We start from the raw sequence: 24252 nt of genomic DNA on the forward strand, positions 1-24252 counted from the left end.
GACAAAAATAATATTATTGAAGTTGATTTTTTTAAATTTTTTTAAAATTTTAGATTAAAATAAATATATGCAATTGTAGAAAAGTTATTTTCTACAATATTTTATGCTAGGTTAAGTTGAGATGTAAGAGTTTGAGGCTACTATCATGACCATGTCATTTTTATTTTTATTTTTATTGTATTTGAATTTTTTTTAGTTTTATGATATATAAATTTTGTTATTTAATGTGTTATAGTCAAAATGAATAGAGCAAACAAACATAGTAAAAAAATGGCAGTCTAATAAAAAATAATGTTTACATTGATTACTAAAGTGCAATAAAATAGACAAAAATTAATTGATTACATCAATATCATTAATAAACTCCCACTATAATGATAGATAGTAAGGTGGCAATTAAAACATAAATAGACCTTCCCTTTACATTGAATAGATATATTATTAAAACTTAAAATACCAAAATCAAATCTCCCCTAAAAATGATATTTACATTTTTTATTATACGAAAACATACAAAACAGTGTCACTACCAAATAAAACAATGAATAAAATAAAAAAATGTGTAATTATTTATGAACCCAATTACATATCTCAATTGGAATATTATTATTATTCAATACAATAATAATAAATAAAATAATTTTAATTTTGTACTTGTAAGATTCATTTAGTACCAAAAACAGAAACCAATAACAATACAACATTACAAATGTACCATGCCGCTAGTTTATTTATCTATTTATCCCAAATTCAACCAGATAAATTACACGAGTTTTATTCAAAACCCTCTCCCCTGCAACCCCACAAAAAATCAGCTAAATTCAGTATGGCAACGCGTACAGTATCTGGATCTGCAGGTCTCGAGATCGATTCACGCAGCGGATACTGCAACAGCAATGGAATTTACTACAGCAAGCGAAAGAAAGTAACCTTTCCGCAGGACGAATATCTGGACCTCCCGACCTTCATCTCTTCACAGCCTCACACAAATCACATAGCTCTTGTTGACTCTGCCACAGGCAACAAAATCTCCTATTCTGAACTATGGCACAGTGTGAGATCCTTAGCTGCAGGCTTATCACAAATTGGTGTCAAAAAAGGTGATACAATTTTCATCCTTTCACCAAATTCAGTCCACTTTCCCATCATCTGCATGGCGATCATGTCAATTGGGGCAATTGTTACCACAACAAACCCTCTAAACACTGCAAAAGAAATAGCAAAGCAGGCAGCAGACTCCAACGCCATGCTAGCCTTCGTCACACCAGAACTAACCAGAAAGATGGATGACAGCAATCTGCCATTAGTTCTGATATCTGCCCACCACTTTTTGTCTCTGTCAGATATCCATCAGGTAAAAAATCCCAAGAATGTGTCCATAAGGTTTTTATCAGAGCTTATGGCCTCAGACACCAACCAAATGCCTGCAGTAAAAGTCCATCAAGATGACACTGCCACTCTGCTTTACTCTTCTGGCACTACTGGGCCTAGTAAAGGTGTGATTAGTACCCACAGAAATCTCATAGCCATGGTGTGCATGGCACTGACGCGTTTCCATTCTGTAAGGAAGGATACCTTTCTGTGTACTGTGCCCATGTTTCATATATATGGCCTTGCTCGAATTGCATGTGGGTTTCTTGCCTTGGGGTCTACTATTGTTGTGTTGTCTAAATTTGGGTTGGGTGAGATGCTTGGGGCTATTGACAAGTATAAAGTGACCTTTTTGCCACTAGTGCCGGCAATTTTAGTGGCCCTGACAAAGTCAGAGATCCTCAACAAGTATGACTTGGGGTCTCTGCGTACTGTCCAGTGTGGAGGAGCCGCCCTCAGCAAGGAGATTATCGAAGAATTTATTTCCAGTTTTCCTAAAATTGTACTATTGCAGGTGGGTAGTATTGGTTGCAATTTTTAATTCATTCAGATTCTATTTTTTTAGTTTTATCTAGACTTGTCAGCCCCTACTTTCACAGTCCAAGAGAGCCTGTTTCTAGGGTTTACATAGCCCATAACTATTATAAAATACATTAGTGGGTTTTAAGGCATCCATGATTACAGAGAAAGGTTTTAAATTACATCAGAATTGTTTAAATTGTAGAATCAAGTTTCTTATGAGACATGTCTATTACATCATCCATCCTATGAATGACAGAATTGTTTAGATTCTAGAAACAATTTTTAGGTTTTCATGATTACAAGAAAATTTGAAATTGCATGATTCATCATCAGATTTTATAAGTTTGTTTAGATTTTAAAATCAAATTTCTTGTAAGACATGTGTCACAGTATTTCAAATCCTTTCTAATATATAAATACATTTTATTTTTGTTATATCATCTTATTATAACAGTAATTCATGTACATGGTACTAGTGGGAATGGTTTAAACCACACACACTAAGCTTACACTTCTAAACTTAAAAGTGTTAAACAATTAAAATTGACTGACATTTTTTAGTCTTAATATGTTGCTTAATGTGTGGTCACGATAAGAATACACTTCTAGACTTTAAAGTGTTAAACACTTAGAATTGACTAGCATTCTCTAGATTTAATATATTGCTTAGTCTGTATGATTTAAAACTGACCATATTAGTGGGTTTTCAATTGCTACATCTTTTATTACCAGATTATGGTTAGAATTATTTGTATCGACATATTCGATCCCACTATAATGATCTCTCATCCAGACAAAAGATGTAATTGGATTGTGCAATAAAACTATATAAAGAGATCTATTCTGCAATCCACCATGTCTTGGATGCTGGATCACTTAATGTGCTCAGAACTGTGGACGCAAATATATCTTAGTTCTTTCCATTTTTATGATATAAATGCATATGCATCATCAACTTCTTCTCCACACTCAAGATAAGCAAAATGGCCACTTCAATTTAGTTTTGGGGTATCTGGCAATTGACATTGGAGCATAAGATTCTGTTGCTTGATTGTGTCTAATTACAGTGATAAGTACAACTATTTGAATCTTAATTCTAGAATGGGCTCTTCCGACACAGAAATCTTAGACCTAAATATCACATTTGATCTTTGCGGAACAATTAATTCTTATTAGCAAAGTAATTGGCATTCGAATTCCATAGTCTCCTCTCCTATACCAGCCACCCAGGAAAGTTCAAACTGAAAACTTCTGTTTGGTTTTTAGGTGCATGTTTACATTTGCGAAAATGTACGCACAACGAGTCATGTTTAAATTCCCCAGTGGTACTGGTGAGTTCTATGTCACTAACCCAATTGTGTGCATTCATCTCTTCAAATAATATGATTCCAGTTCAATTTCAGCAGTCCCCTGTTCTGAGATAATATTTACATTCTTTCCAGTAGATTCACATTTAAACTTACACATTTGAGTAGAAATTCCACGTTGGCACATTCTAATAGAAAATTTTGTTGTTCAAGTGTGGATTTGCATTGAATCCAATGTGGCCTGTTCAAAGAAAAAACTTTAGTGCTTTGTTGCGGATTCACATCTATAAAATGATTCAAGTCTAGAGTTTTCTGCTTCTTTATACACTTTTCCTATCCCCGTTCTTATTTGGAGATGCACTTGAATCACTTTCACCGTGTTCTATCTAGACCAGTTTTTTGTTTTATTTATTAGAGATATCTGGCATCTATGTTCATTTTGGACCAATGATATTTTCTTCAACCTCACTGATCATACATAGCAACAGATGGTCATTACTCCACAGTGAGACGTTCTTGACAGTCAGCAGCCTGAATAAGAGGAACGGGTTGAAGGTGATTGGGGTATGAACTTATTGAACGGCTGTTGCTTTTTAGAAACTGCTTGATACTTCGATTTTGCTTGGCTTGGTCTGGTTTGTGTGACTCTAGCATGTGCCATGTAATTTTATTCTGTCCAATTTTAAGTATTTATCAATGAATAGCCTGTACATTATTTCTGGGAGATTGTATAGACCTATTTCACAAAACTTGGATTAACTTTATTTTTCACCATTTCTATCTTTACGAGAGGCAGGGCTCTCAAATGTTTTTATCAAATTTCTACTTTGTTTTGGTAGAGTTATGGGATGACAGAAACAGCAGGAACGGGAGTATCTGCAGACACCCTAGAGGAAAGCAGGCACTATGGATCGACCGGTATGGTGTCCCCAAATATTGAAGCGAAGATAGTGGATCCGGATTCTGGCATTTCTCTTCCTATAAACCAAAGAGGAGAGTTGTGGCTTCGTGGCCCAACAGTTATGAAAGGTATGGAACTTTTAGGTGGTTAATTTTTGGCAACCAAATCATGAAACACATGCAGATTAAATCTCAGCTGGTTTCTATCAAAGGGTAAACAAAAATCTTGAAAGTAAACTAAATGTGAGAAAAAAAAAACAGAGATTTAAAATTACAAATGAGATAAAATTACTGTATCTCCTGGAAAGGCTGCATTAGGCATTTGAAACCAGGTAATCTTCTTCAAGTCCAGCCATTGATCATGACTGGGGTGCATGCAGTTGCATTAATGCAGGTGAGCCTCTATTAGGTCTGTTTTAACTTGTATGTCTTAGGTGAATTGGTCAGCCATGAAGTTTCCTAAGCATTTAATCCAATTCAGAATTGAGAAGCAATGTTCATTCAGTGCAATGAAAGTTTTACCAGACAAAATTAGATCCTGGTGCAGCAGATGTCCCAAATTTAGGATTGAAAGACTCTAAAGTACAATATATTTTAAATATATGTAGAACATAGAAAAGCATTAATAGAAGTTTAGATGCAAAGTTGTAAATTTTAACTCATTTTCTTGTAAATGAGCACAAGATAATTCAGGACGATTTGGTGGCCAAAGATGATCCAGTAACAAAAGATGCAACACATTATCTTTGATAATATGACTCTCCTAGATATTGGTTAGGTTTTCCTTGGTAAGAGATTCTTTACCGTTTTGGGAGTTTTTCCTACAAAAATTTGAATTCTCATGTGTCGATAGAATTTTTCATATCATCAATTACTGCCAAGCTAGCAAACAAGTTCTATGAAGTTTCTCAAACACTATGAGAACTCCATAATTTGGATACTGTAATGTTTTGCAAATATCGAATATTGATAATTATCACTTGCTGTAATAGTCATAGGTTTCCACGAGACTTCGATAATATAATCTATAACCTATGCTATCGAATGACAGGATATTTTAGCAATCCAGAAGCTACAAGTGCAGCTGTGGACAAAAATGGCTGGCTACGTACAGGAGATCTTTGTTATATTGACAGTGAAGGCTACGTCTTTGTAGTAGACAGGCTGAAAGAGCTGATAAAATATAAAGGTTATCAGGTATGAACATAACATTTGTTCAGTATCTTACATGCATTGCAATTTTTCACCTAGCTTATTAAACAAATTTTCATTTTTTTCTAGACTTGTATGGTGATTTAGTTCTCCTCTGCATTATAGGTTGCTCCTGTCGAATTAGAAGCACTTCTAGTTTCTCATCCTGAAATTGCAGATGCCGCAGTGATACCGTAAGCTATGATGGACTTTGCAAGCTCGATTTTAGCTTGCAATTCCAACAATACCTCCCCCTTTGAAGAAGGATTTTTTTGTTGATATTTGAAACATTCCCTTCTAGGCTTATAAGTTGTATAAAGGAAGGATTTCATGAGCACAATATATAATTTATGAGGATCATATGAGATGGATAATTGAAATTCTTATGCATGGCTGCAGGTTTCCAGACAAAGAAGCAGGCCAAGTTCCAATGGCTTATGTAGTTAGAAAACAAGGCAGCACACTCTCAGAATTTAGTGTGATTGACTTTGTTGCCAAACAGGTCATTTTCTCTAAAAATATTGCACCCTTATCACTATTAATTTACTTTTGATCATGCATTTGAATGTTTAGGCCTTATTTCAAATTCTACAAATGCTGTAAAATTCTAAAAGGTTATGTCTTTTTACAGGTTGCACCCTACAAGAGAGTTCGAAGAGTGGCGTTTGTGAGTGGGATTCCAAGATCTACAGCAGGAAAGCTATTGAGAAAGGATCTGATTAAACTCTCCACATCAAGGTTTAAAACTTCTAAGATATAAGTGTAAGATTTGGTGGTAAAACCACCTAAGAATGTAGTGGAAATGAAAACAAAACTAAAAATAAATAAAATACAATAAATATATTCTATTTTTCAAGAATGTAAAGTATATAAGAATGAGTGATTATAATGCGACTTATGAGTGAGTGTACATAGAATTTGTCATCTAGAGACTCAAACACAATAAATATGGGATAATGCGCAAAAAGTCTCTAAGTAAATCTAACTAAGTGTGAAAAGGATCTAAGTGGAGAACTAGCTAGGAAATACACTAGTTAGGATATATACCTTATTCATATTAACACCCTCCCTCAAATGCAACTTAGGAGGAAGGAAAGAGTAAAACACTCAAAGATCAGCCTCGATATTAAGGCCAAATGAGATACCCATATATAAAGATCCTCTTAGAATAGAAGAGAAGGAAAAAAACTGGTGGAAAAAAATTCCCCTTCATGAGAGAAAAGGGCAAGAAGTCCCATGTGTATCTAGAATAGTCATTAATGAAGGTGAGTAAGTAGTAGGCCTTTCTAAAAGACATAAAGGGAAAGGGACCCACCAAGTCACTGTAAAGCAATTCAAATACTTTTGAAGCCCTCCAGACCTTTCATTTGTTGAACTTGCCCACAAGATGTTTTCCCAAGACACAACCTAAACAAATACCATAAAAAAAAACTATAAAAGGAAGCATGTCACCATGTTCTCTAAACTAAGATATTGAGGGTATTGGTAATTGACATAGTTGAACCAATCATGCCATAGTTTTTTCAAAGAATACAAATGCTTGAGAAATGTTGTAGAGGGATCATTATGTACAACGTGAGAGAAGGAGAAAAACTGAGAGTGATTATCAACCTTTCTTTCTACACTAAGATCATCATCTTCAAGATCCCTGATGGAAACAAAATTTGGAGTAAATTCAACCTTCTTTCCATTCTAGGAATGAGTGATTTGGTTGATAGAGAGAAAGTTGGCTGACAAGCTAGGTGTAATAATGCCAACATTGACTAAATCTTTCCCAATGACATCCATTTAATAGAATCATCCTAGATGAGAATATGAGGTACAGACCAAGGCTGTAACAAAGAAAAATGTTCTTTGTTAGAAGCAATTGTTGGAAACCCAAGTTAGGTTGTGTCGTCATTGATGTCAAACTTGTGTGTTAAGATGTTGTTATGTTGCCTAGTATTGATGTTTTGTATACATAAGTTGGTTCTGAAAGGTTATAGTACGAGAAGTTTCAATATGTAGGAAAGAGTATTTAATGTTCCAATGAAAGACTACTTTGCATCCTTCCAGATTATGTAGATCATTATGTGCAGATTTGGATATAATGTTTATATACAAAAATAACAAAATCAAATGAAAAAGGATTAAAATGGATTGTAATTGAACTACGTGACAAGGTGACAAGCACAAAACACATACATTATAATTTGAGAATGGATATTACAAATTGCAAATTATTTCACATTCTTTTATTTTTTTGCTTCAAACTACTCAAAAATTAATCTTTTTCTACAACTTCCTTCATATTCAATGTTGAATCCTATGTAAATCTAATAGGATTAGTATAGATTATGATAAGAATGGGTCTATATTTTCAAATTTAAAAAAAGAAACACTTAATAAGCATTGGAATTCTTGAAACATGAAAATATTATCCAAGATAATCAAATTTGATCTAAAAAACTTTAAATATTTCTCTTCTACATTGTCAAAAGAACAAAACGGTGGTGTAGAGGTGGTAGAATATGCAAAATGAGCTTGTGTGACATGTCAACAACATGAAAAATAATTTTTTGTTGGATGATGGACAAAACTAAACAAAAATAGAGAATGTGAGCTTGAATCATAGGTCAAAATCCCCTTTTTAACATTTTGGGTGTAGCTTGTTTAGTGAGCGCCAAATTTAGTGCTAGCCAAATAACCTTTATTGAGATTTAACAACCTTTAATAAATTGGGAAATAAGACATAGAGCTTGGATAAGGGATTTTACAACCTTTTATTGAGGGATATGTTTCAATACTCTAAACCATGTAATTAATACCCCTAACCCTATACTATTTACTCTGTAATCTATACCCTATACCTTATACCCTATACTTGATAGCCTCAACCATAAAACATAAACCATAAACCCTATACCAATACCCTATAACCTATAACCATATATTATAAACCCTTGACCCTATACATTATACCTTAACCATAAAGGTAAACTCTATACCCTATGCCCTCAACGATATAAATAATGTACCCTTAACCTAAACCATATAAACCAGAGGGAGAGGTAATGACCTAGAGAGAGACTAGAAGGGGAGATAGAGAGGGAGAGAAGAAGACACGGATAGGTGATCAAGGGAGTGAGAGACCTAGAAAGGGGAGGGATAGAAGAACACACACACACACACACACAGAGGATGGATGGAGATGTAGACATCGAGGGAGTGAGAGACCTAGAGAAGGAGGAGAGGTGGAGAGGGAATGAGATGGGGGTAAGGATGGATGAGGATATAGAGAGGAATAAAGTGAAGGAGAGACCCAACTTAGACATGAGAGAGAGAAAGAGATAGAGGTAATGATGGATGGAGAGATAGAGATGAATAGGGGAACAAAGAGAATGATAGACCTAGAGAGGGGAGAGAGAAGATAGAGGAGGAATAGAAGAACAGAGAGAGAGAGAAAGGAGAGGTGAAAATGGAAAGAGATGGGGGTAAATATGGAGGGGGAGAGAGGATGAGAGTGAGGGCATAGAGATGAATAGAGAGGAATAGGGGATTAGAAGGACTTAGAGACCTAGAGAAGGGAGGGAGAAAAAAGAGGAGGTATAGGAGGTATAGGAGAGAGAGAGAGAGAGAGAGAGAGAGAGAGAGATGTTGCTGAGAGTTTTCTAGAATGATGTGTTGTCAAATTGATGTCAACATATTCTTCTGTGTATTCCAATTGCAGTCAAATTAAATGAGTTGGTTTTGTTAGTGTATTGAAATTGAGCTGATGTGGTTTAATGAAATTTGAGATAAGTATATTTAGTTGATTTATCATAATTCTCTGTGGTCCACATAATGTTCTTACCGAGTTATGAGATCTAGTATTGAGATTGATATTTAGTTGTCCGTGTTATTCGGTATTCTGGTTTGTACTCCAGAATTGCTATATCTTTAGTTGCAAATGTATGGGATGTGTTCAGGATGTTGATGTGTGTCCTCAGTTCGATTGGTACATGATTTGGAAGTCCACAAGTGAATCTTTCATGTTGACAGTCGGTTTTGATGTTGTTCTTGAGCTCGGGTGATGATATGGTGATGATTCTCATAATTTGAGGTATTGTGGTTGTTGTGGTGCAACTCGCATTGCTTGTGAATATTTCTAAATAGTGTTCTATGAGTATTGGTGGTCTACATTGATAGTTGTGTGTGTTATTAAATATTTTCTTGGTCCAATGATGTTCTTCGTGTTATGAAACATTCTTGGTGATTGTAGCATGTTGTGAATGTTTGAGGCGTAATTGTTGGAAGTGTTGCATGTTTGCGATGTTAATTTGGGTCCATACTATGTCTTAGCTAACATTATTTTGGTCCGCATATATTGTTGTAGCTTGTGAGGTTATTATTTTGTGATTTGTATTAAGGGTTTATCCAACCTTGAAATATCTAGGTTGATGTCTTGTATAAATAAATGTAATAATCATGTAAGATTGTGAGTCTGTAATCCTTGAGTAAGTGCATGATCGAATTGTATGTGCAAACAAGTGATTTTATCTTTCAAAAGTAAAGGAGAGAAGAGAAGTGTTGCAGAGAAGACTATGTGCTTAATCGAAACTGTACTCAGGCATATGCAGATGATATTTTTGCAATTCATGTAATTTGGATTGTTGTCTGAATGCTTTTGTAAGTCAGTGAGACTTCTTGTAAGGTAGTGAGCCTTCCCTTAAGGTTGTAGCCTTTCTGAGTTTCTTGTTTGAGCAAAGAGCTCTAGGTAGTGTTCCTGAATGCATGTGCATTTCCCATTGTAATATTTCATTTCCTCTTAGCGAGGTATTATCTCATTGTGGGTAGATTCCCACCATGGTTTTTCCTTTAACCAGGCTTTCCACATCAAAAATCTTGGTTTTATGTGTGATATTGATGTTGTGTTGTTTTATTTTTTAATTGTTAATTACCAGATCTAGTTTGTGGTATAAGTTGCAAAAGATATTTGTGCAAATTGATTCATCCCCCCTCATTTTGTTGTCGGTTGCCAACAAGGGTAAGGATGGAGGGGGAGGTAGAGAGGGAGAGACCCAAAGAGGTGAGGAAGGGAAAGAGGTGGAAGTAAGGATGGTGTGGGAGATAGAGAGGGAGAGATCTAGAGAGGCAAGAGAGGTGAGAGAGGGAAGAGATGGGGGTAAGGATGGAGGGAAAGATAGAGAGGACTGGGGGAATAAATGGAATGGAAGAACTATAGAGGGGAGAGAGAAAGAAGAGGAGGGATAGAAGAACACACACACACACATAGAGAGAGAGAGAGAGGTGAGGGGGTAGAGACAAGAAGAGATCTAGTTCATAAAGGGAGATGGATAAGGGGGGATGGAGACAAAGGTAGACAAGGAGGGAGATAACTAGAGAGGAGATAGAGAGAGAGTTGAGATACCTAGAGGGGGAGAGAGAGGTGAGATACCTAGATGATGATTGAGAGAGGGGATCGAGAGAAAAATTGAGAGATAAAAGAAGAAAGAGAAAGAGAGGGCTAAGGAGAGAGGGAGAGAGAGAGGTAGGCATGGAGTGATTAAGAGACCTAGAGAGGGGAGAGGTAGAGAAGTGAGGGAGGGAGAGTTCACAAAGTGATAAAAGAGGGGTAAGGAGGTAGGGAGAGAAGTGGAGAGGGAGGGAAATACATAGAGGGAGGAGAGATATAGAGGTGAGATACCTAGTGCTTGGGGAGAGAGAGGTGAAAATAATTAGAGGTAGAGATAGAGCTGAGATAGATATAGGGAGAGAGAGAGATATAGGTAATGAGACAATGAGGGATAAATAGTGAGGTAAAGAGGGAGGGTGAGACCTATCGATGGGGAGAGAGAGGGTGGGAGAGATAAGAAGTGATCAAGAGAATGTAGAGAAACAATGATGGAGGAAGAGAGAAGAGGGAGGGAACACTACGTAGATAGGATAAGAGAGAGATTGAGTTGCACTTGAGTTCCAAATATTGAATTAAAGTGGGAAAGAAAGTAAGAAAGAGAGACATTGTTCCAATGCTGAACATTTGGTTAGCACAATATTTAGCACTCACTCTATGCAAATAATGCATTTTTCACATTTGGTGAGTGCCACATTTGATTCCAGCCAAATGCAAAAATGTTCTTTTTGAATTAAATGGCAAGTGCCAAATAGGGTGAGCTCCATACTTAGCATGTGACAAATTGTTTGCATTGGGAAACACCAACCCTTTGGGTTGGATTTTCCTTGGGCACCCAATCCAAAGGTTTAGATGACCATTTTAGGCTCAAGACATGTTTTTATTAGAAGATAACAAAATTTCACATATTTTTTGTCATATTATCCATCAAGTTTGCATGTGTTTCAATGAAAATAAAAAACCACCACATTGATGTTAAGATCTCTCTTAGTTATCTAACCATATAGGTTCTTTTACATTTTATTTTTTTTAAAGCTTTCATCTTTAATTTCTTTTTTTTAGTGTGTTTCTTTTTTGTCAAAAAACAACATGTGTTATTTTGGGTATAGGTTTTTACCATTTCAATAAATTTTAAACTAATTTACATTTTTAGAAACTAGACTCAGTTTTACATGTACTGAATTTTTTTTTAATATTTTATTAATTTTTAATAATTTTAGGGGGGGCATGCTCAAATTTTTGTTTTTCAAGATGTTTCCACTTCAAAAATTAGTAAAAATTTGTTTACTCATTAAAAAATTAGCCAAAAATTATAGCATAAACTACATAGTGTTAGCTTATTTCTCATCGAAGCGATTTTCAAAAAAAAAAAACTTAAAATTTTAGGCGGGCCACTAGACGCTATAATTTTTTTTGCATAAAAACAAGACCACTTTTTGTGACCCCCCTATTTGACAATCTTGATCTCTATCATTTTAAAAAAAAATAGTAGTTTAGAAAGTAGATTCGAAGAACTATGAATCTTGTTCTTGTTCCATCTTCAAATTTGGAGTGTAACTATGTTCAATTTGTCATTGAAGTTCAAAAAGTTTTGATTTCAAAAAAAAAAAGGTGACATCTTAAGACCCCCCTTTGGTACCACACAATAGTACATATAACCTGATGTCAAAATGGATCCTCATAACAATGAAAAAGTGATTAAAATTGGAAAATGTCTATAAGTTGGTGAACAAACATGATCATTCCTATCTCTTACATGATTTTCATGAACTCTCTGCTTGGAATTATGTATACATGCTTAACATCGATCCTCAAATTGTTACCCACAACATTGTTTTGCTTATTGATGCCAAGCTTGTTAAAAGAAGATTATAAAGATGAATCCCAAGATTGTGTTGCTAGTTAAGGATGAGATTAAAAAGCTCCTAGAAGTTGGCTTTATATGTCCTATTGACTATTTACCTTGGATTTCAAGTGCAGTTGGTGGGGATAAACTAGACAATAAGATTAGAATGTGCAAATTGACTTTAGAGATTTTACTAAAATCTCTTTGAAAGATGACTTTCCTCTTCAAAACATTGACACGATAGTTGATTCCACTATTAGTCATTCTTTATTTCCTTTATAGATGACTTTTCTAGATCAAACCAAATCTCTATCAATCCTCAAGATCAATCTAGCACAACTTTATATAGCATAATATATTTCAAAAAACAAGTATACTCACATAATAGGTAACCCTCATTTTGTCAACATATCCAAACCTTGAACTATAATCACTATTGCAATTTCTTGGAACTCCCACTACATGGGCAATGCCAAACCTAAAACTGATCAAGGCATCTAGAGATCTACCAATATCACTCACATAGAAGGTGTAACCAATTCATGTAGTACCAAGGAACATCCACATATATATGCAAATATACAAGAACTTTTTGTAACACAACTCTAACCACTAGTCTTGATTAACTCTTTCAAGTTTTCCACTCTTGAAAAATTAAAAAGAGCCTTAATATTATCACTAAAAAACAATGAAATACAATAACAACACATTTCCACAAGCATAGTGATCACAATAGCTCCACATAAACCTCAACTACAATTTCATGTGAACATGAACATCTAGGAATAAATTCAATACTAAAGAGAGAGCTTGCAAATTAAAATTTTTGGCATGTCCTTCCACGGACACCTTTAAGTGCTCAAGTTATGACAAGTATTATATCCTTCACAAAAACCCAATGATAAAAAACATTATCAAATTCCAGCAATATAACCATGATTTAAGCTTCTTGAACCAAATAATTCGCTCTCAAAATAAGAGGAGAAGCTCAAAATACATTCTATATACTCCTCAATGAAGAATTCAATTCAGTCACATGAGAATGAAATAAATAACTTATTCCAAATGATCCTCATAATCCCTTTACAACCAATATACATATCCCAATACTCAATAACACAAGAATGCAAAGTATGAAACAAAAGTCGATCTAAAAAGTGGTAAATACCTTTCAAATGATTAACCATTGAGAGGACCAAGAGATAGGAATGAGAATGTTCCTCTAGGATAACCAAGCCATCATAAATTACTCCAAGAACAATATCTGCAATAGACCATGTTGAAATCATGTCCAACCTAGGTGTTAGGCTCCTCAATATTCATGTTAAAACATCATAAAAGTGTATCTATCTCAACATAATCTCTAATAATAAGAGATGTCATATCTTCACCCAAATCTCCAAGAATCCATGAGAACTTAGACTAATAAATCTATGCTAAGATCCAAATGTAACACTACACTATCACAAAGCTCACAAGCACATGCACAATGAACCAAACACCAAGAGAACATATCATGACATCATGATTTACATATCCTCAAAGGAAGATAATTTTATCCAATGAGAATACCTACTCCTAAGAGAATCAATATCATGCCAACATTCTAATGTGTAATCAAGAGTCCACAATGACACAATAGAATTCATTTTTTTATTACAAGGGACATCTATCAAATCAACAAATCATAACGAACACCTCTACCAAATACTTCACAAGTCCTCTGTCATACCAAGTTGTTGTTGACATCTCCATATTTTATGAAGATAACCATATCTTATAAATAGAACTCAAGATTTACTCATTGCATACTTGAAACATGATCCAAGAGCTTCTTCATGAAATGAACAACCATTGTAGAAGAACATCCATCACCAAATTATGAATCCACATTATTTAAAAAAGATCCCATTAAAACATGAGAGTGAGCAACACATGTCTTCATGATAAAAATTTCTTAAATGAAGATCATCCATGACCCAACACAACAAAAAACTCAATGCCAAGATCTCCTAAAGGGTAAAGTAAAACTATGATCTCCAATCCAAGAAAATACAAGACCATCAAAACATCATCATCAAAAGCTCTCACTAAATTGTGTAAGAAATCTATCCATGAAATCATCTTGACCATACCCTAAATAAGTACCATACATTGCCCAACTAATCAAAGAACTCAATTGCAACACCAAAATCTCCCAAAATCTAATGTAAAACCACAATATTCGAACCAAGAAAATACAACAAAAAACAATGCATCTACATAATCAACCATGTTGCATCAAAGTCCCTAAGAATACAAGGACCACCCATGACACAATGATCACCACCAAATGTACTTACATAAAACTCTCACCAAGTCTCACATGACTACACTATATAGTTAGCAAGTCTAGGTCCAACAACATAACTTTATTAGTTAATACCATTTTTCTTAACTCACAATGACAAACAAACATAAATTAAGTGACCAAATAAATCCCCCCAAACAATATTTGTATTCACGTTCAAACATATATGGGTATGGACAACCCACATTTGAGTTATATATGCAACTTGTAAGTATAGATATCCTACAACACTAGACAACTTGTAGATCTTACAATGCAACATACAAATTTAATAATATATTAGTAACCATGTTAATAAAGATAATCAAAGATATAAATGCAATTTTTTTAATGACTCAAACACTAAATCACCACTAGATTTTATTTTTCAAAAACTCATAAGTTACCAGGGCATTAGGAAATTAATAAATAGCTCAATAGAAATACAAGTGAAAAAATCATACAATGGCATTATAAGCTTGATCCATCTTGCAGTGCTTAGAAAAAAGTTTTTTGTCAACTATAAGATGTCTATTAGTTGGCATCTAAATTTTTTACAAAAAAAAATAAAAAATAAAATTAGACTTCAAAAATATATTTTCTTTTACGACATGTTTCTTTACGATTTCTATGATATTTGTACTTGAAATTTAGAAAATGTGCATGCAATATGGCCATACTTACCATACTACTCTATAAAATTAGTGACACCTAAATTTCTCCATAGCTCTAAAATAGCCAAAAGGAAATCATTAATATAGATAGTTTCATATATGAAAATATAGGTTTCTGGATTTTATAGACTTGATGGTTAGGTTTATTTTTCCCAAGGGTCCCCAAATAAAATTCAACCTCAAACCCACACACAAAAGTGTCTTATAGAAAACCTAGTTGTCAAATGTCCATCAAAACCTAGATTTATGACACCCAAGTATGTAAATTAGTCATTCTTTTCTAGTACAGCCATAGATTCAGCTATGCACAAAAAAATGCTCTTTGTAAGTGTTAACAATAATAAGGAGATGTCCTCCAATAACTTAAGAACAAGAATCTAATACAAAAAAAAAAATATATCATAATGAAATATTTTTTCATAATCCAATGAGAAAAAATCATGTAAAAAAATATATAGAATCCATATTGCAAAATGATAAACAAGCATACCATTGAAATGACACAATATGACCCTAGAGAAATCGTTAAGAAGGAAAACCTAGCCTCCAAAACTATTTACACTCAATGCATTATCTTAAAAAAAAGATTATAGTATATCTTGAGAGTGTCCATGAATATTTTTGAAATATTAAGAAGAGCTTTGCATACAATCTATGTGAAGAAGCAAATGATTTGTAACCACACATCCCAAACCATACTTTTTTTTCTCACATGTACAACCTACAAATTATGCTCAAACTAGACCTATCCAAAATAGTCAACCTAATCAACAACTCATGTGCTTACATTGTAGAGATAATTGTACATGTGATTAATACAACAATATCATTACTTCTATACTATATAAATATCAAGGTATCTTTGTATTACAGTCCTTTACAAATTATGAAAACATCATCTTCTCTCGTTTATTTACACTTTCGTGAGTTATATTAGTGAAAAGTTTTGCGTGTAGCAACTCTTAAAAACACTTCAAAGATATTTTTTAAGTTTGCGATTAATATAAAAACAACTCTTTAATACACTTATCTACACTTTTGCTCATTATATTAGTAAAGGGTTTTTCTTTCTAGCAACTCTTTAAAGGCACGTTTGATGAAGTGGGGTATCAGCTCTGGATAATTACCATTTAAGAATCCGCTATAATATGTTTTTTCAGTGGGAGGAGGCAACTACCTACACATACTTTTAAAGTTTTTATAATCCTTCATTGAAAAATTCTAGTTGGCAGGTTTGTCATTTCTATTTTTTTCAAATTGCCAACTGGAAAATGGGAGCATAATTTAATTATAGAAAAATTGACCAATCCACATGATCCTTTGATTATTTAATTCGGCATAAATCTATAACAAATCCCAATAAATTCTAAAAACAAACAGAAAATCCATACTTAAACAGGCAAATTGTAAACAGCCCAGCCAGGCAGACTGCTTAATATTATTGTATTCACCACGCCCAACTTGTGCTTACTGTCATTTCAACGAATGAATCAACAATGTTTACCATTCAAAGATTAAAAATAGTGTACGGAACAATCATTTATGTACTCATGGTGATTGAAAACATCAAAACGGCTCTTTACAGAAGGATTCTTTCTAACAGGGAAAAAGAGTAAGTTCAAAATTTATGGCTAAGGCAACGCTGGTTGGATCTGGAGGTCTCAAGATCGATCCCAAGAGCGGATACTGCAATACCAATTGCACCTACTACAGCAAACGAAAGCAAGTAACTTTTCCACAGGATGAATATCTGGACCTCCCAACATTCATTTCTTCACAGAATCACTCTGGCCAAATAGCTCTCATTGACTTTGCCACAGGGGAAAAAATCCCCTATCGCCAAGTATGGCAAAATGTGAGATCCTTAGCTGCAGGCTTATTACAGATGGGTGTCAAGAAAGGCGATGTAATTCTCCTCGTCTCCGCCAACTCAGTTCACTTCCCCATCATCTCCATTGCCATCATGTCCATCGGTGCAATTGTCACCACAACCAATCCCCTAAACACTGCAAGAGAAATTGGAAAGCAGGCGGCCGACTCAGAAGCCATGCTAGCTTTTGTGACACCAGAACTAAGGAGTAAATTAGCCCACACCAATCTTCCATTAGTTCTGATATCAACAGAAGATTATGTGTTGCCTTCAGATGTCCATCAGGCGACAAACTCCAAGAATGTGAGCATAAGGTCTTTAACAGAGCTTATGGCTTCAGACACCACCCAAATGCCCAATGTAAAAATCCATCAAGATGACACAGCCACTCTGCTTTACTCCTCTGGCACCACAGGCGTCAGCAAAGGTGTCCTTTCTACCCACAGAAATCTCATATCCCTGGTGTGCGTTGTGCTGACACGTTTCAAAAAGGCTACTTTTGTGTGCACTGTGCCCATGTTTCATATATACGGCTTTGGTGCCTTTGTTTGTGGGTCGCTTGCCTCAGGATCTACTACAGTTGTTCTGTCTAAGTTTGAGTTAAGTGATATGCTTGGGGCTGTTGAGAAGTATAGAGCAAACTATTTACCACTGGTGCCTCCAATTTTAGTAGCTCTGACAAAAACAGATATTTCCAGCAAGTATGGTTTGGGGTCTTTGGATACTGTCCTCTGTGGAGGAGCTCCCTTGGACAAAGAAGCTACTCAAGAATTCATTTCCAAGTTTCCCAACATTGCACTATTGCAGGTGGGTACCATTGATTGTTTTTCTTTTCACTTTTTAAGTCGTTGTACATATTGTTAGCACCTCCTTCCTACTTTCTAGTCTTTTTGTAGGGGAAGCAGCAAGATACCCTGTTATTAAGCTGTTCACAGTCCATAACTACTTGCAGGTAGGTTCCCTAAAGAAACGATGACACTACATTACCCATTATCAGGACAAATAATGTATTTGGGTTGCAGAATCAAGCTCCTTAAGTGTGCCATCTTTGTCTCAGTTTTCTCAGAAATAACTTTTTCAAATATAAATGCATATTCATTGCTAGTTCATCCCTCAATGCATATGCATTGCTAGTTCATCGTTTAATGCATTAATTTATCTATATAGTATTAGTGATTTTTCAATCATTTTGCCCTGCATTGCTACTTTTTAATTTATCATCTCCAACATTCAGATTGTAAATAGATTTATTCGAGTCTACATTTTGGATCACACAACATAATCCATCATAGGACTACACATACTAGAGTTACCTATATAAAGAGCTCTATTCCGCAATCTAAAGAAATTTTGTGTCTGATGATGGATCATTTAATGCTTAAAGAAATATGTATTCAGATAATACAAATGCATATGGATCACCTAGTTTTCTCCATATTATTGGCAAAATGGCAGCTGTGTATAGTCTTGGGTTTTCTGTAATTGCAACATAGGATTCTCTTGTGTTCTCTTTGAACCAGGTTATTATTAATCTGTACCAATTTTGTATCAATTTGATGGAGATCACTAGCCCATGTGTTCATTTTGGATTAAGAAACTTTTCATCAATACAATTGGCCATACTTAGCAACAAATAGATATGAATATTGAATTGAATCAATTTATATTTTTTTCTTATGATATCTATCTCATTCTGATGATGGGTCATGGAATGTGATCCAAAATGTTGATGCAAGAACACTCACACAATCAAATCTAAAAGCAGCACATATACAGTCTCGCGGATTATGGAAATCTACTAACATTAACTTTAATTTTTTTCATGTCTATCTATGTGAGATGTAAGACTCTCAAATGATTTTTTGAAAGTTCTGTTCTCCTCTGGCAGGGTTTTGCGATGACAGAAACAATGGGGATGGGAGCGTCTATGGACACCGTAGAGGAAAGCAGACACTATGGATCAGTTGGGATGATCAGCCCAAATATTGAGGCAAAGATTGTGGATCCTGAATCTGGCATTGATCTTCCTCCAAACCAAAGGGGAGAGTTGTGGCTTCGTGGCCCAAGTATCATGAAAGGTATGACTTTTTCTAGTCCTTTATTTTTGTCAAGCAAGTCATAAAACACAAGTAGATTGAATTAGAGCAATATCAGAGATTCAAATAATACAGAGAACAAATTGTGTGAAAAATTTAAACAAAATCTGGATGCAAAATCTCTTGGTCTCCCGCATATACTACATTAAGCAGTTTAATCAAGTTAATCTTCTTTGACTCCATCCCTTGATAGTGACTGAGGATAGGTAAGCATGCTATTTGGAGTTAATGCAGCTGACCCTAAACAAGGGTGGGTGTAGCTCGTCAGTCTTAAGTGAATTATGATAGAAACCCTTGGTGTTGCTAAAAGCCTGATAGTGCAATGTGGCAAGTATACTGAATATCAGTTGTAGCTAAAAGGAGAAAGTATCTTTCTTCTAAACAAAAAATTGATCAGCTAGGAAGTTTTCTAAGCATTCATCAAACAGGGGAAATCATTAAGGAATATGCAATCATGCTTCTGGAATTGGCCAAGCACTGTCAAGCTAATAAGAAAGTTCTAGTAAATCATAAAATTCATATTAGAATTCAACTGCTTGATCTTTGAGTCAAACTAGTTGATCTATAATTCATGAGTAATGGTTCACATGAATCCACTTCCAATGAGAATGAATGATTTATTTAGCACTCATTGCATTTAGGCGATGTTCACAAGAGTGAAGCACTGGGATTTCTTGGGAAGCCACCTATCCTAGTACTATTCCTACCCAAGCATGTTCATGTTTAACCATTGAGTTTCCCCAAAATCAAGCCGTCTTAAGCTGGAGAATACTGGTTGAATGACCTCTCAAAAAGCTCTGATGCTTCACCCCTATGAAAATAACCTAGATGAAATGAATGCTAAATGAACCATTAATTCTCATAAGAAATAGGCTTGTATAAATAACTAAAAATATAGATCAATGACTATACAGTTCAATTATGATATAAAAGTCTTAATTTTAATACAGTGCAGAAATTACCTCATACTTGTCAAAGCCTGATATCATTTTAATTCGAACACTGAGAATTGCATCTTTTGAATACTGAATTGTTTTCCAGATATGAATTCTGGATAAATACTAAATATCATTCGCTATCATAGCCAAAGATATCCATGAGAGTATGGTCATAATAATTATAACGTCAAAGCCTGATATCATTTTAATTCGAACACTGAGAATTGCATCTTTTGAATACTGAAATGTTTAACAGATAAGAATTCTGGATAAATACTAAATATCATTCGCTATCATAGCCAAAGATATCCATGAGAGTATGGTCATAATAATTATAACTCATGCCATTAAATGGCAGGCTACTTCAGCAATCCAGAAGCTACTTCTTCAGCTCTGGACAAAAATGGCTGGCTGCATACGGGAGATATCTGTTATATTGATACTGAAGGCTATGTATTTGTAGTAGACAGGCTGAAAGAGCTAATAAAATACAAAGCTTACCAGGTATAAATTTCATTTGTTTAGCATATTACATGCAATGTGTTTTTTCAGTTAGCTTAATTAAAAAAATTTCATCTTATTCTAGTCTAATAAGATGATTTTGCTTTTCTCTGCATCTCATTGTAGATTGCTCCAGCTGAATTAGAAGCAATTCTACTTTCTCATTCTGAGATTGCTGATGCCGCGGTGATACCGTAAGCTCTAATAGTTTTTGCGAGTTCAATTATAGGATTTAACTTTTTATAATATCTGACTCTTGAAAATGACTTATTTGATGGTATGAGATTTCCACAATCCATAGAATTCATCTGTAAGCAAACTTCTGAAATTGATTGCAGAAGTTTGCTCACATATGAATGACTTATTTGTTTATTTTTGAAACACTCTCTTCTATTCCAAGGATTCAAAACTTTTGAAGGCTTATATAAACACCAGTGTCCTCAAGGATAACATATATAATTTTTGAGATTATTATGTACTGTGTGACATTGAAATTTGAAATTCTTATGCATGGGTGCAGGTTTCCAGACAAAGAAGCAGGCCAGGTTCCAATGGCATATGTAGTTAGGAAACAGGGCAGCACACTCTCTGAAGCTACTGTAATTGACTTTGTTGCCAAACAGGTCATTTTCTCTTAAAATATTGTTTGTTTCATGCATTTGAATATTCAATCCTGCTTTCAAACTCAACTACTGTTATAAAATTCTAAATAGTTATGTTTCATTGCAGGTTGCGCCCTACAAGAAAGTTAGAAGGGTGGCTTTTGTGAATGGGATTCCAAAAACTGCAGTAGGAAAGATATTAAGAAAGGATTTGATTAAACTTTCAACATCAAAGCTCTGAAACTTCCAAGATCAAACAAAGAGTAAAAGGGATTTGAATAAGCAGGAAGAGCAATATAATTTGAACATGTGACTGAAACCACTGCAAGCAGGTTACTTTCCTGCATATGTGGAATGTTGATAATGATAAAGAATGCAAGTTTAGAGTTTTTCCAATCAGCGACATAATCTAATTTGATGATGTGATGAGTGGACTACCCAGACGATGTTGAGTGCAGTGATATCAAAATAAAAAGTATAGATAAGCTATGTAATAAAAATGAAGCTATTGGAGACAAAGAATATAATAAATTAAATTTTACTATTAAGTACAATTGTAAAATGATGAGGTCGTTTCAATTTAGGATATTGTTATTCTGATTCAATTGTGTAGTTTTTGAGTAGAATAAATTATAAATTTGGTACTAATTGCATCTAAGTTATGTTTATAGAGGTGAAGCATTGGACCTTCCTGAATTCCAACTCAAACACATTCATTCATTCATTATAGAGCCCCTTTAGCTTATGAAAAATAGATACTATTAAATTATCTCAACATGCTCCAAGTGCAATACTCTCTCATTTTACATATCGTAAATTCAACTAAGTAATTAGAAAAAAACTAGGTTACCGGGCTCGGCCCCCTAGACCCCTGGTACTGGTTTGCGGTTATGGTTTGGTCCACCTGTGGTTCAGACAGGGTCCGTGATTCACAGGCTTGGTTTGGACCAGGTCAAACCTAGAGGTCTGACAGCCGAAAAATGATCTTTTTCTTTTGCAAAATTTAATTTTTTTTTTTTTCTTTTTATTTTTTTTATTGGTAATTTTTTGTAAAGAGAGGGTTTAAGGTTGCGTGTTCCGTCCTGTGTGTTTCAAACTGCATTTACTACGAGATTTTTGTGTTTATTATGGCTCTAGCCAACTTTAGCACAACAGTTGATGTTGGTGCTGGAGTTGCTGCAACGAACCCTCATGGTGCCACCGAGCAAATGCCCTCGCAAGTTTGTTTTGAAAGTGTTTCACGAGGTATGTCCTCGCCTGATGTTGTATTTCTTGTTCAGGATTTTGACAATGCATGTGACTGGCTTGAAAAATGTACTCTGATAGGATATTTTGTGGCTAGGATCCCTCCTGAAAGCATGCTTCGTGATTGGGTCGCCTGGTCTCCTCATGGAGTTAGGCTTGATGGTGTCCAAAGCCTCACGAAAGGTTTTTTTTTGTTTCGCTTTTCAAACCCTTCCCATGTAGAGGCCATTCTCTCCCATGGTCTGTGGACTCTTAGGTCGTCCCTTCTGGTCTTCCAGCGTTGATCTCGCGATTTTTTTGTCTCAAATGACAAAAAATTGCGAGTTCCTGTCTGGGTTGAGTTCCCTGGTCTTCCTTTGCCTTGTTGGGCTTTCATGCAAACCATTGTTCAATCTGTTGGCAAAGTTGTTTGCCTCGAGCCAGACCGGGTTTTTATGATCGCCCTCAAAAGAGGGTATGTGTTGAGGTCGACCTTTCTCACGACCTGAAAGAAACTGTTGATATTCAAGTGGGTGGTAACACCTTCACCCAGAAGGTGCTTTATTTGAACCTTCCCAACACTTGTTATCAATGCCAGTCGGTGGATCACAAGATCAAGGGTTGTCCCTTGGCAACTCTGAAATTGAAACCTTTTGTTAAGGAGTTTGGCTCTCAACCAGTGGAGGGAGCCAAGAAGGATGAATGAACCACTGTGGTTCGTAAAGGAAAAACCCTTGTGGTTTCGACCCAAAAGACTCCTGTCGGTTCCAGTTCTCAACCAACGACGGATCCTCCTATGCAGTCTCCATCCTCCCAGGCGGCTCTCACTCCAGTTTCAAACCCTGCTCAATAGGGGAATGCTTCTTCTGAGGGTGTTGCCCGCCCTACTTGGGTGCACACTCCTCAAGCTGTGTCTGCGATTTCTACTCCACACTCTCTATGTCGTTCTTGCAGCCCTTCAGGGTGTGCTGAGATTGTAGATTGTGGTTCAAAAAAACGATGAGTCATCTCCATTGGGGACCCATATTTTTTGCGCAATAACTTATCCTCTCTTGGGGACGAGGAAGATATGTTGGTTTTGTCATCCATTACATCTCATGGAATGTTCGAGGTCTCACAGACCTCGCTAGAAAGTATTATGTTTGAGATGTTTGTCAACGTATTGTAGGCCTGTATGTTCTTTGCCTCCAGGAAGTTAAAATTGTAAGTTTCATGCTAAATGTTACATGTCGTGTTATTTGGCTCGATAGCCTTGTTTTTTCTTCCCAGCATGAAGCTAGTCGAGGGGGAGTTGTCACTCTCCTTTCACCTCAGTGGTGCACTGCAGTTATTTCTCATGGGGTTGATCCCATGCAACACGCCATCTGGGTTTTGCTCTCAATTGACAATCATTTTGTTGGGATCGTTAATGTTTATGCTCCCAATGATTCGGTTGAAAGATCATACCTCTGGCAATGGATCGTAGATAATCTTCCACCTGCCACTTGGGTCATGTGTGAGGATTTCAATA

At 35.3% G+C, this 24252-nt stretch overlaps 2 protein-coding genes across 2 annotated transcripts; both read left to right on the forward strand.

The window, feature by feature from the left end:
* The first annotated feature begins 728 nt into the window (after window positions 1–728).
* LOC131033674 (probable CoA ligase CCL5) lies at window positions 729–6128 on the forward strand. Its single transcript, XM_057964953.2, has 6 exons — window positions 729–1885; window positions 4040–4229; window positions 5152–5297; window positions 5418–5485; window positions 5691–5793; window positions 5923–6128. Exons 1-6 carry the CDS (start codon window positions 827–829, stop codon window positions 6049–6051), a joined length of 1695 nt encoding a protein of 564 aa, XP_057820936.2. The 5' UTR covers window positions 729–826; the 3' UTR covers window positions 6052–6128.
* A 10936-nt stretch (window positions 6129–17064) lies between these two features.
* On the forward strand, window positions 17065–22066 carry LOC131033683 (probable CoA ligase CCL5). The gene is made up of 6 exons (XM_057964962.2): window positions 17065–18188; window positions 19270–19459; window positions 20774–20919; window positions 21043–21110; window positions 21437–21539; window positions 21646–22066. Exons 1-6 carry the CDS (start codon window positions 17139–17141, stop codon window positions 21757–21759), a joined length of 1671 nt encoding a protein of 556 aa, XP_057820945.2. The 5' UTR covers window positions 17065–17138; the 3' UTR covers window positions 21760–22066.
* Window positions 22067–24252: the final 2186 nt, after the last annotated feature.

Source organism: Cryptomeria japonica, chromosome 5 (assembly GCF_030272615.1).
Source record: "Cryptomeria japonica chromosome 5, Sugi_1.0, whole genome shotgun sequence".
NCBI classification, from domain to species: domain Eukaryota; kingdom Viridiplantae; phylum Streptophyta; class Pinopsida; order Cupressales; family Cupressaceae; genus Cryptomeria; species Cryptomeria japonica.

Coding starts and splice junctions, on each gene's coding strand:
- LOC131033674 (XM_057964953.2), top strand. CDS start 827: ATGGCAACGCGTACAGTATCTGGATCTGCAGGTCTCGAGATCGATTCA. Junction 1,886..4,039: donor CTAAAATTGTACTATTGCAG/GTGGGTAGTATT, acceptor TTGTTTTGGTAG/AGTTATGGGATGACAGAAAC. Junction 4,230..5,151: donor TGGCCCAACAGTTATGAAAG/GTATGGAACTTT, acceptor ATCGAATGACAG/GATATTTTAGCAATCCAGAA.
- LOC131033683 (XM_057964962.2), top strand. CDS start 17,139: ATGGCTAAGGCAACGCTGGTTGGATCTGGAGGTCTCAAGATCGATCCC. Junction 18,189..19,269: donor CCAACATTGCACTATTGCAG/GTGGGTACCATT, acceptor CTCCTCTGGCAG/GGTTTTGCGATGACAGAAAC. Junction 19,460..20,773: donor TGGCCCAAGTATCATGAAAG/GTATGACTTTTT, acceptor ATTAAATGGCAG/GCTACTTCAGCAATCCAGAA.